The sequence below is a fragment of the Ascaphus truei genome, chromosome 23 (assembly GCF_040206685.1).
Source record: "Ascaphus truei isolate aAscTru1 chromosome 23, aAscTru1.hap1, whole genome shotgun sequence".
Lineage (NCBI taxonomy): Eukaryota > Metazoa > Chordata > Amphibia > Anura > Ascaphidae > Ascaphus > Ascaphus truei.
The window spans coordinates 1,451,329-1,464,878 of record NC_134505.1 but is presented as its reverse complement, the minus strand read 5'-3'; the positions used below and the strand labels follow the sequence as shown (position 1 = coordinate 1,464,878).

Genomic DNA, 13,550 nt, shown 5'->3' with positions numbered 1-13,550 from the left:
CACGGAGAAGATTGTAGAGGGGACGAATGTGCCTCAAGGGGGGGGGGGATCGTAGAAGTTGACATTCATGCTGGAAAGTCTTGGCCAAGAGGCATTGAGGCCACTTCCCGGAGGCAGGTTAGGAGCTCGGTATGTTGGCCCAGGAGCAAATACAAAACTGGTTGCTATTTTCAATTACGTATCAAGCAAGACCGGGGCTGGATCTTTGAAACCCTGTGCTGGCAGCAGGGCCAGCAATGCTTTCCCAACCCCAACCTGGCCTCGGGGTGCATCTCAGCATTTGGTTATTAATGGGATGGAAACTTCAAGACGATATAGTTTGATGTAATCGGCTTCACGGCCCGCGGATGTGTGCGACTGCCGGGCGCTTGGGGTAGAAAGCGGCGGGGACCAGTTGGAAGCTGATCTCCAGCGGTGCTGGCACACAGCGTACGTTCTGGCATCGGAGGCGGAGAGTTGCCAGCGAGGCTCGGCTTGCAGGCTCCGTGGAATGCCGGGCAGCGTTCCAACTGACTTCCCTGTGTGTAGCAAGAGGCAGAGGTGTCAGACCTAAGGGACAGGGAACAGGCACCGTGACAGGCGGCCAAGACTTCGGGAGGGGACTGTGGACAATCTCTTCTGTTGATTTACATTCACAGTGAAGCAGTTCACAGCAGTGAAGCATGTAATTAGGCTGGAAAAGGTACAGTTAAAACTAGAAATATATATATATAGTATGGTGTAGTGGTTAATGACTGACTTCAGTATGCTATATATATATATGTATGCTATATATATATATATATATATATATATATATATATATATATATATATATATATATATATATATTTACATACATATATACATACATACATACATATGTGTGTGGCATACTGAAGTCAGGCATTAACCACTACACCATACTTTATCTTTCGATGTCCAAGCAGGGAGATAACTTCCAGGCCTCCATCCTTGTTCCCTTCCTTATATCCCAAAATTAATCTCTGAAGCCAATCATGGAGGTGAATGGCCACCGCTTTAGTGAGTTACATCGCCAAATAATGCCTGATCAGATTGCCCGTCCACCAGGGTGCTCTGAACACGTGAAGAAGAGACCTGTGAGGTTTGGGAAGCTCTGAACACGTGAAGAAGAGACCTGTGAGGTTTGGAAAGCTCTGCACACTTGAAGGAGAGACTTGTGAGGTTTGGAAAGCTCTGTACATGTGAAGGAGAGACCTGTGAGGTTTGGAAGGATCTGTATATGTGCAGAAGAGACCTGTGAGGTTTGGGGAGCTCTGTACATGTGAAGAAGAGACCTGTGGGGTTTGGAAAGCTCTGCTTTTGTGAAGAAGAGACCTGTGAGGTTTTGGAAGCTCTGTACATGTGAAGAAGAGACCTGTGCGGTTTGGGAAGCTCTGTACATGTGAAGAAGAGACCTGTGAGATTTGGAAAGTTCTTTACACATGCAGAAGAGACCTGTGAGGTTTGGGAAGCTCTGTACATGTGAAGAAGAGACCTGTGAGGTTCGGAAAGTTCTTTACACATGCAGAAGAGACCTGTGAGGTTTGGAAAGTTCTTTACACATGCAGAAGAGACCTGTGAGGTTTGGAAAGTTCTTTACACATGCAGAAGAGACCTGTGAGGTTTGGAAAGTTCTTTACACATGCAGAAGAGACCTGTGAGGTTTGGGAAGCTCTGTACATATGAAGAAGAGACCTGTGAGGTTTGGGAAGCTCTGTACATGTGAAGAAGAGACCTGTGAGGTTTGGAAAGTTCTTTACACATGCAGAAGAGACCTGTGAGGTTCGGAAAGTTCTTTACACATGCAGAAGAGACCTGTGAGGTTTGGAAAGTTCTTTACACATGCAGAAGAGACCTGTGAGGTTCGGAAAGTTCTTTACACATGCAGAAGAGACCTGTGAGGTTCGGAAAGTTCTTTACACATGCAGAAGAGACCTGTGAGGTTCGGAAAGTTCTTTACACATGCAGAAGAGACCTGTGAGGTTCGGAAAGTTCTTTACACATGCAGAAGAGACTGCAGATTTTGTTGACCAAGCCTCACACCTATAAATAAATAGCCTCAGCCCGAGATGACTACAGACAAGTCATGTTTTATGTGAATGTAACGAGTCCCCCGTGACGCGCACACCTGGAGTATGCGTCCTGACTCCCTGCAGCTGGATTTGGGGCGCGTATTTTGCACAGTTTCTGCAGAACAAACAGAAAGGGCTAATTTATCAGAGAATAAGATAAAAAAAAACATTACAATGACACCAAATGTATCCCAGTGGTGAAAAAGTGTATAGCAACGGAGCAATCCCACATAGCTGGCAAAAAGCAACCATTTGTCACCAGTTTACTGCAAATAAAACAAAGCCCCACGGTGTGACTTGTCTCCGACCCTGCCCTTCCCCATTATCTCTTGGCATATCATGCTTCCACGGCAGCCAGGGGTTCTGGGTAACGACATGCAAATCAGCACACAGCGTGTCACATTTTTTTGCTTCTTTTCCATTGTAACCAGGGATCTCCCCCCCTATAAGCTTCTTGCCTGCCGCATTACACAGCTTTCCCAGCGCAGCCTGGGGGGGGGTCACAGAAGTGCAGAGCCGGCCAACCCTACTCACGGACAGCAGTTATCACCTTTTTTTGGGGGGGGGGGTCTCATCAGATCGGCTTCCTTCAACGAATCGGATACACGGAGGGGGCCTCTCCGGAGGGGAAATGAACGCGGTTCCCACCTGGGGTGGGGGAGGGGGGGACAGGATAGGGGTGCTTTAAGTGTGAAAATAGAAAGCAGTGGTACACGCTACCACTAGCTATTACCACCACACTTTGACTTGTGCCTACATTGCGTGTGATTCTTCACTGCTGTTCTACATCAGCGGTACGCTGACTGGGGGGGCGCGGCAGATTTTCGGGGACGCCGCGGGGTGACGTTCGCGTTACCATGGCGCCGTGATGTCACACGTCGAGCAGGGGAGGAGAGGGGGGTGCGAGGAGAGCTGGCAAGGGGGGAACGTTTGCGCACTTCTGTTCTGCATCATGTACACCCCTCTATGTCACTGGTCCCGCGGGCTAACGTAGCTGGCGACACGGAACGGCGTTAAACAGAGCGCTCTCAGCTGTGTAACCCACGAGACCCCCCCCCCCCCATCCTATATACCCCTTACCCATTCCTTAACCCCTTTCATTTTCGTGGCTGCCCCTTCTGGCTTCTGCTTCTCCTGAAACAGCACAAGCCTATCTGTTTCTCTTCACCGTGACGGCTTTTTTTCCGCGGCAGCACCGGTCGTCCCGCACCGACCCGTCCCGTACGGCCCCAAGCGGGAATACATTGTAAGGAACCCCAACGCTCTCTAATAGCGCGTCTGAGATCAGATGCATTGTAAGGAACCCCAACGCTCTCTAATAGCGCGTCTGAGATCAGATGCATTGTAAGGAACCCCGACCCTCTCTAATAGCGCGTCTGAGATCAGATGCATTGTAAGGAGCCCCGACCCTCTCTAATAGCGCGTCTGAGATCAGATGCATTGTAAAGAACCCCAACCCTCTCTAATAGCGCGTCTGAGATCAGATGCATTGTAAGGAACCCCAACCCTCTCTAATAGCGTGTCTGAGATCAGATGCATTGTAAGGAACCCCAACCCTCTCTAATAGCGCGTCTGAGATCAGATGCATTGTAAGGAACCCCAACCCCCTCTAATAGCGCGTCTGAGATCAGATGCATTGTAAGGAACCCCGACCCTCTCTAATAGCGCGTCTGAGATCAGATGCATTGTAAGGAACCCCAACCCTCTCTAATAGCGCGTCTGAGATCAGATGTATTGTACGGAACCCAGATCAGGAGACAACAGGAAGGGAAATCCCTGCCCCGCAGAGCTTACAATCTAAGTGCTATGTTGGGAGAGTTGCAGAGACAGCAGGTGAGGGAATAAGTGCAGTAGATGACAGGGCTTGGACACCATGGTTGGTAGGAGAGACTGTGGGTGTGGGACAGTAGATGGCAGGGCTTGGACACCATGGTTGGTAGGAGAGACTGTGGGTGTGGGACAGTAGATGGCAGGGCTTGGACACCATGGTTGGTAGGAGAGACTGTGGGTGTGGGACAGTAGATGGCAGTGCTTGGACACCATGGTTGGTAGGAGAGACTGTGGGTGTGGGACAGTAGATGGCAGGGCTTGGACACCATGGTTGGTAGGAGTGACTGTGGGTGTGGGACAGTAGATGGCAGTGCTTGGACACCATGGTTGGTAGGAGTGACTGTGGGTGTGGGACAGTAGATGGCAGTGCTTGGACACCATGGTTGGTAGGAGTGACTGTGGGTGTGGGACAGTAGATGGCAGTGCTTGGACACCATGGTTGGTAGGAGAGACTGTGGGTGTGGGACAGGAGATGGCAGTGCTTGGACACCACGGCTGGTAGGAGAGACTGTGGGTGTGGGACAGTAGATGGCAGTGCTTGGATACAATGGTTGGTAGGAGTGACTGTGGGTGTGGGACAGTAGATGGCAGGGCTTGGACACCATGGTTGGTAGGAGAGACTGTGGGTGTGGGACAGTAGATGGCAGGGCTTGGATACCATGGTTGGTAGGAGAGACTGTGGGTGTGGGACAGTAGATGGCAGTGCTTGGATACCATGGTTGGTAGGAGAGACTGTGGGTGTGGGACAGTAGATGGCAGGGCTTGGACACCATGGTTGGTAGGAGAGACTGTGGGTGTGGGACAGTAGATGGCAGTGCTTGGATACCATGGTTGGTAGGAGTGACTGTGGGTGTGGGACAGTAGATGGCAGTGCTTGGATACCATGGTTGGTAGGAGTGACTGTGGGTGTGGGACAGTAGATGGCAGGGCTTGGACACCATGGTTGGTAGGAGAGACTGTGGGTGTGGGACAGTAGATGGCAGGGCTTGGACACCACGGTTGGTAGCAGTGACTGTGGGTGTGGGACAGTAGATGGCAGTGCTTGGACACCATGGTTGGTAGGAGAGACTGTGGGTGTGGGACAGTAGATGGCAGTGCTTGGACACCACGGTTGGTAGGAGAGACTGTGGGTGTGGGACAGTGGCCAGGAGACCGGGCTATTCGGAGGCTTCATGTAAGAGGTGCGTTTTCAGGTGGGACTTGAAGGTGGGGAGAGAAGGCGCTCGGCGTATACTGATGGAGATCCTTTTTGTTTTTTAAATGAGGCCACTGCTACTCTTTATTTCGCTTCTCCGACCACCCGTTCCCAAGGAGGTTAAGGAAAGTGTTTTGCCGTGTTGTATGTCCTGCGTTCTCTCGAAGACGCGTGTCCCCTTTATTCTGCGTACGTTCCTGTGTAATCGGGCACATTCCGTCTCTTGAAGGGCTGAACGGGACGACTATGTATTGGGGGGTGTTTCCACCCACGCCCCCTCCCCCTCCCCCCCCATCGACATCAACAAGTGGGCAGCAGCCCGACACTCCCTCCCGCTCTCCAATGATCTCCTGCTCCGGCGTCCGTAAACCGCGCGATTAACCGAGGCCAGCACAGGCTGTGCATTCATCCTGTTGCCCGGCAGGAGCCAGAGAAAACAAACCTGGGCAGGGAGGTGGGGAGGGGAAGAAGCAGAGCTGAAAAATATTGTTTACAGGGCCCGCACTGACTGTGCCGTTCTCCGAGGCCTGGGGAGAGAATTCCTGTTACCACCAACGCCATTGACCTTGTATATCCCCGGTTATACTTAGATTGGCAGTAACACACGTGACCATCATAGAAATAACAAATAATACAGATAGCACAGAAAGGGAAGGCAGAAAAGTAACATTTCGGAAAAGGAGCCCCTGCCCCCAAGAGCTCACACTCTAATGATGTGTTATATTAGGATGTCACCTGTGTTACCATTCTTCGTGGGTGAAATTGGGGTGTGCAGAGCAGATTTAAAAGTAGGGGTACTGTAACCCAGGGGTGAGCAAACTTCTTTCTTTGCCGCCCCTCTCCCCCACCTGCCCTCCCCCCTCTGCGCTCATGGAAGGAACGGCTGATCCTCGTGCGTCAACCCCCTGCTTCCCTCCCTTTGCGTCAACACCTCGGGACGCGTTGGGTCAACGTGGCGCCCAAGCTGGGAGGTTCGGGGGAAACGGCAGGACGTCCTTCTTCGCTGAAGGAGTAGCAGATCCACGGAGCAGCCTCCCAGCAGAGGTCCGTAGAGTAGGGCAATTGGTGATTCCAAATAGGAGAAGAGGCTGAGATCAAAAGGGGTAAAAAAAAAAACAACAAAATGGAAAGTCTACATTTTGTGTTCAATCGGTGTATTGGAACCCTTAAGCCGTAACGGACTTACAACGATTGGAATAACAAGCCAGTTCTATACCAGGTGTGTGTGTATGTCATCAACATCTGTTGTCTACAGCAGAGGGGGCCAAATCCAGCCCTCAAGTGCCACCAATAGGTCAGGATATCCCTGCTTCAGCACAGTGGGTGGGGGAGATCCATCAGGGACTCAGTCATTCTTACTTTCTCCTCACGTGCCACCTGACTTCTTCTTTCTTTCTTCCCCTGCTTTCTGTGGAAACTGTGCAGCCGCCCGACTCTCCTTCTCTGCCACCAGGCTGTGTGCATTGTGATGTCACCAGGTACATAGCCCACCATTCATTGTGACTGAGTCACTGGAGCAAGGGATATCTTGAACACCTGGTCTGTAGGTGGTCCTTGAGGACCGGAGTTAGCCACCAACAACTGGAAGATCCTCCTGGGATCTACTTAAAGAGAGCAGCAGGGTTTCGAGACAATGCTGGTAACTGGGGGAGGGGGGGAGGGGTGGTACTACTGACCCAGTAGCGATCTATAAATAGGCTTCTCTAATTAGAGGGTGGATGGGTAACGAGGGGTCATGTTGGTGCATCTTTGGGCAGTGGGCAATATAATCTATAATAATACGTGTCCTGTTTCAGAAAGTCTTCTTGACTCCTCTTCCACTGAGGGTCAGTGATGGGCAACATGGTCTCTACATCGTGGGCCTCGGCCTTGAGCCCTCAAAAGGGGCTGCAGATTACCCATATATGGGGCACAGGCAGAAGGTGGGAGCTTCTCCCCCGGCTCCGGTCAACTGCATAATGCCAGCACGCTCATTAATACTGTCCTGCTCCACTTCTAACACGGGGTACTGATGGGTAGCACAGGAGAGGAGCGGGGCAGTGCATTATTTATCAGTGCGCGGCCATTAGGCAGCGGAGAGAAGCGACCATCCTCCCCAGGAACATCTCTGCTCCCTCCACACTCGCCAGAGAGGGCTGCTGGGGCGGCCAGTGGCCGGGGGCCGCAGGTGAAGCCCGCAAGAGTCGCCTGTTGGCCACCAATGCATGACGCAGTCAACGTAGCTGGTTCCCAACCGTATGTTGTATAGTACAGCTCAACCCTGTTATAGTGCGAATCCGTTACAACGCGGATCCGCTTATAACGCGGTGCACGCGTGGCTCCCAATTTATCGTATGTATGAATACTTTACAACACGGTTGTTGGCGTCTTAAATACTTTATTGTACAACGCATACAATGGTATATTATTTCTAACGCGATCCGCGTATAGCGCGGTGTGACCCCCACCCCCTGTCGCGGTTCACTACTGGAAGGTTCCTCCAAGCCCGGAACTCAGACATTTCGTCATGGGCCGTCTCGCCACAATCGCGTCTCGGCGTTCGGGCTGCAGAAGGACCCTCCGTCACAGCCGCTCCGCAGCCTGACCCTCGCCCGCTTCGCCTGGGCGAGTTCATATAAGGGGTAAAAAAATAGGTGTATAATCAGCGCTTATGCAAACAACAATAAAAATAAAAAACCTTAGATACAGAGTCCGATTGGTAGTCCTGGAGCTGCCTTGAAAAGATTGTTCTGGTATCTTCTACCCAGAATCGGATTGGAGGCTGGAAAATATCTTTTCTGGCGCTGAGGTGAGGTGAAGAAGATGATGCTTGAAATTTCTTCTGTGACCTCAGGAAAAGGATAGAAAAATGACAAAACATGCAGGGAGCCTGCAATGGTGTATTACCCAAGGGATAACAACATTATACAATGAAGGAGCAATTTATTACAAAGTTAAAAATGACGAGGTTAAAATAACCATGGGTGACAATGAATAAACATACATATAATAATACAAATGCTGAACAATGGAGGAAAAATAGACAAGTGCCTAAGCACTATCCACACTCTTGCACTTCGGAACTTAGTCCAACAGTTCCTTTCTTTGCTCCGCCTGGTCTAAATTGAAAACCTACTCACCAGAAGTGAATAGGAAATAAGCACTTGGTTTTTTGGTCTTTGCCGTTGATATCACCGCTCGCCTGGTGGTGTTTTCGTCTCTGCAGCCGGGGATCCGATTCTGTGCTCCTGCATCCCTTGGGTAATACACCATTGCAGGCTCCCTGCATGTTTTGTCTTTTTTCTCTCCTTTTCCGGAGGTCACAGCTCAACAGAAGAAATTTCAAGCATCATCTTCTATACCTCACCTCAGCGCCAGAAAAGATATTTTCCAGAGTTCATTTAAGGGTTAAGGTGAGGGGATTAAGGATAGGGGGTTTAGGGTAATAATGTTTTTATGGTGGGGATTAGAGTACGAGGGTTAAACTTTTTAGGGTAGGGGATTAGGGTAAAGGCATTAGGGTATGGGGTTTTAGGGTAGGGGATTAGGGTAAAGGGTTAAGCTTTTTAGGGTGGGGGATTACGGTAAAGTGTTAAACTTTTAAGGGTAGGGGATTAGGGTAAGGGTTTTTTGGGTAGGGAATGGGGTAAGGGGTTAAGATTTTTAGGGTAAGGGATTAAGGTAAGGAGTTTTAGGGTAAGGGTTAAAGTTTTTAGGGTAGGGGGTAGCGTTAGTATGAGGAGTTAACATTAGGTGTTTTTAGGGTAGGGTTAGGGACATACCTTGGCAGTGAAGTAGCCAGCGGCTAGTGGTCCCTGCGGCGAGGTGAGTAGCGCGTCTAAACGATGGCGGAGACTCCGCCACCCATGGTCCTAGGGCTCTCCAATCCTGGGTTCCATCGTGGGAGGAACTTGGGCCAGTTGCCTAAAAAGAGGACGTCGTTTTGGGAGCCCAACCTCTATGACCCTGACGCTGTCCTTCTCTTGTGTTCTTCACAGGGCATGAAGCCAGACAGCTTTTATAAAGTTAAAGTCCCCGAGCTTAAGGAGATCATCGAGGGATGTATACGGATGAACAAGAATGAAAGGTAAAAAGGGGGCGCGTGCGATTCATGGAGATCAACCCGGCAGAGGACAATAGCTTCAGCTAGAGCACACAGCTCTGGGGAGGGTGGAGGTGTAGCATAGCGGTTAAGGTGTTGATCTTGAGTAAACAAGCTTGTGGGTTGAGTTCCAGTGTGTGAGAACTTCAGAAAATTACCTTACTGTAACCACAGTGGCTGCGCCATCCTAGAACCTCCTTGAAAACAAGGTGTGTGTATATATATTATATATTTTATATATATATATATATATATATATATATATATATATAAATATATATAGCAACTGTAAATATTACTGTATGTTCATTTGCATGTCTTAGACAGGTCTGCAGCCCCCGCCTTTCACCATTATCGCCCAGCACACAGCACATCCACTGCAGCAAGGGATTCTGGGAAATGACATGCAAATGAGCACAACATTTAAGTGTTGGATCCCACGTATTTCCCTAATGTTGACGATTTCCAGAGGTCCTTTGGCGAAACTTCTCTCCCATTGCACTCATTTTGGAAGAGACCTTGTAGCAGGCCAACTTTACAGTTCTTCATAGATTAAATGATATTGGGCGGGGCATCTTCAAACCCCCTAGATCTGTTCTTCAACGGACGATCTGAAGAAGAAATGTCTATGGTTTGGACCGCTCTGCCCAATATAAGTTTATCTATGGATGTTGGCCTGCTACAAGGAACCTACAACTCTTCATTTCTCCAGGACCAAGCCGGTTACTGGGACTTTGAGTTACGCAAGCATTGGAGAACCAACGTGGAAACCCGTTTGGGTCACCTTGGCCTGGTGCCGTCACACTAGGACCACAATACATGGGCATGACGCTGTGCTGATCCATTGGTGTTACCCACAGATACACCATCCAGGACCTCCTGGAACACTCCTTCTTTCAAGAGGACACGGGAGTCCACGTTGAACTGGCCGAAGAAGACGACGGTGTCAAGCCGGCCCTGAAACTCTGGCTGAGGATGGATGACACCAAGAAGCTCCACGGCAGATACAAAGACAACAACGCCATTGAGTTCCTCTTTGAACTGTGCAAGGACATTGCAGAGGAGGTGGCCCATGAGATGGTAAGAGTATGACTGAATGGATGAGTAGGTTGACCCATTGTCCATTGGGGCTGGGATATCGACGAATCAGATGCTCCCCTCTGCAAGTGACCTGGAGCATGGAGCTTTCAGAAATGTAGCATTCTGACCTTGAGAGGGGTTTGGTTCTCTCTTGTTACTCCCTTTCATCTGATATCACAAATGTTTACACAGGCCAATCCCCCCCCCCTCTCTCGCCCTCCTCACCTTTATTGGCTCTCCGACAAGGATAGGGTGGCTAATGGCAAAGTTAACCCTTGGTTAACAACCATTTCCCATTGTAGGGGCCCCCTGAGAAATATAATATGCAATTAATTTCCGCAGAAACCGAAGCCGCTAAATTGTTTGCGTTTGGCATGGTTAGATTTGTGTAAGGAAGCCAATTAGATTGTTAAAAAATGTTGTGCTGGTTGTTGTTTTTTTTTTTAGAACGGCTCTGTGGGATTGCACCATCCCAGATCCCTATATCTTTGATACTGTGAATTATAATACATCTCAAGAGGAACCTAGTTCTTGGGTTCTAAGAGGAGTGCCTTATGCACTGAGATTCCCGGGAGTCTTCTTGAAGTCTAGGAACCCAGTGTATGTTTCAACCTGCTGCCAAGATCAAAGTCGGTGTCACCAGACACAGTAAAATATACATATTTGCCCTATTAATAGAAAATCATGTATGGACGTCAGGTTAACCAGTCAACCATCTGACCACATTTATCCGTATGCCACAAACCCCTTGCAAAGGTGTTAACAGAGGAGTGACGAATGGCCCAAGTGAGGTCTGAAATGATGCACCAGCCCACGTTGCGGCCGGTTCTCCTTCACTGGAGGAGGTGCCACCGATCTCTTCTTGCAGGTCCCGCGTCAACAGGATCCGCCAATGTTGACATTCCGTCGACGTGACGCCAACGTAGGAATTTTGTGGTAACCTACCCATGGTCAGCCTGGTGGCCTCACACAAGTCCTGAGACAATTGAGCCAGACCATTGTTCTGTAGAACGGTTATTGAGTGGCTCTTCTTTGGTAACCTACCCATGGTCAGCCTGGTGGCCTCACAACAAGTCCTGAGACAATCGAGCCAGACCATTGTTCTGTAGAACGGTTATTGAGTGGCTCTTCTTTGGTAACCTACCCATGGTCAACCTGGTGGCCTCACACAAGTCCTGAGACAATCGAGCCAGACCACTGTTCTCTTCTTGTAGCTGAGGTCTTCTCCTGCTTGCCTCGGTTCTCCTCTGTGCCTCTTCAGGCTCCATCTTTTTCTCGCATCTGTTGACCTTTATCTCTGGAAGTCTTCCCCCCCCCACCACGATGCACCAATCTTTCTTTCTTTTCCATACTCCATAATAAAACCCAGTCTGGTCAGGGAAGCGTGCTGATGGGATACAAAGAGGACTGCACCCTGCTACACTTACTCCTGCTCTCTGTAGGGTTTATGTGTGTACTCTGGCTGACTGTTTTGGTGAGAAAGTGTGTGTGTGTGTGTGTGTGTGTGTGTGTGTGTGTGTGTGTGTGTGTGTGTGTGTGTATGAGAAAGGTCCCTTCTGTGAGGACCGAAACGTCGGTTTTGTGTGCTACTTATCTCAATACACCGTTTTGATTCATCTACTATTGTGTGCTGTCTCTTTCTTGCCGGACCCCTGTCATTTAATATTACCTATCCCAGTCTTATGTGACAAGCACCAACTTTTACTACAGCCCACGTGAGTGCTAACTGTTCAGCCAGTAAAAACATAAATATGTCTCTCTCTCTTTTTCTCTCTTTCTCTCTTTGCATGTCATTTCCCAGAATCCCTTGCTGCAGTGGAACCACTGTATGCTGGGTGATAATGGTTGAAAAGCAGGGTTGCAGACCTGTCTAAGACATGTGAATGTGCTCTCAAGTGACTATATATATATATATATATATATATATATATATATATAATCAAAAAATAAATAGATGATACCGTTCTGTGGCTAACGAAATGCTTTTATTTGTGCGAGCTTTCGAGATACACTGATCTCTTCTTCCGGCGATGTTACAATGAATGAAGCAAGAATAACTTGAAAACAGTGTCTCTTGGAATGTTATCTGTGCTTCTCCTTCCCCCGGTGTGGATGTGTTTTATGGCTAAACGTTCGTTAGCCACAGAACGGTATCATCTATTTATTTTTTGATTATTGAAGCTCGGCTAACACGGTACTGATACCTCTACATGTATATATATATATATATATATATATATATATGTATATATGTATATATATATATATATATATATATATATATATATATATATATATATATATATATATCTTGAAGAAACAAAACATAATGGTCTAAGTATGTGCACCAGACAAAATTAATGTAAAACAGAGGGTGTGTATTGATCCATAACATACAGAAGCCCTGTGTGTTATGGGTCAATAAACACCCTCTATTTTGCATTCATTTTGTCTGGTGCAGAGAATTAGACCATTGTGGTCTTTTCTTCAAGTTGGATATTTTTTTCTGTCCAGCACAGACACGCTCTGTAGGATACTTAATACCGAGTGTGCAGCCTTTGCCTAAATGCATAAATGCATGACATATATATGTGCGTGTGTGTGTGTGTGTATGTATATATATATGTATACTGTATACATATATATATATGTATATATATGTATATATATATATATATATATATATGTATATATGTGTATATATTTATATGTATGTATATACATACACACACACAAACATACCCAGATAACACAGTGCATAACTCACCATAAATAAATAGGATTATTCCTAATTCCTAAATCTTCACATAGCTTTAGTATATATTTAATATATATATATACAGCTCAACCCCGTTATAGCGCGATCCGTTACAGCGCGGATCCGCTTATAGCGCGGTGCACGCGTGGCTGCCAATTTTCGTATGTATGAATACTTTACAACACGGTTATTGGCGTCTTAAATACTTTATTGTACAATGCACACAATGGTACATTATTTCTAACGCGATCCGCTTATAACGCGATGTGATTGTTTGGACCCCAAGCACAGCGTTATAAGGGGGTTGAGCTGTAGTACTTGTACATCTTTGATAAACTGTAGACATACAGTATGTGTTTAATAAAGGTGTGTGTGTGTCTATTCAGTGTCCAGCATACGGGGTATAGCAATGAACAACATGTTCATTTTGTGGACATACATGTCTTCTGCATGTGTTCAATTGACAATTGATTAACTCAATGGATAAACTGTAGATGTCTTCTGCTGAACGTCCGATGCCGTGTTACTATA

At 47.8% G+C, this 13,550-nt stretch overlaps 1 protein-coding gene across 1 annotated transcript in view; it reads left to right on the top strand.

Annotated features, from left to right (window-relative positions):
* The window catches only part of WNK4 (WNK lysine deficient protein kinase 4), a 131,778-nt gene that overhangs the window by 81,736 nt on the left and 36,492 nt on the right, over positions 1-13,550 (top strand). The window contains exons 5-6 of the mRNA XM_075580156.1: positions 9,078-9,166; positions 10,042-10,261. Coding sequence (XP_075436271.1) covers positions 9,078-9,166; positions 10,042-10,261 — 309 coding nt within the window. The remainder of the gene's footprint in view (positions 1-9,077; positions 9,167-10,041; positions 10,262-13,550) is intronic.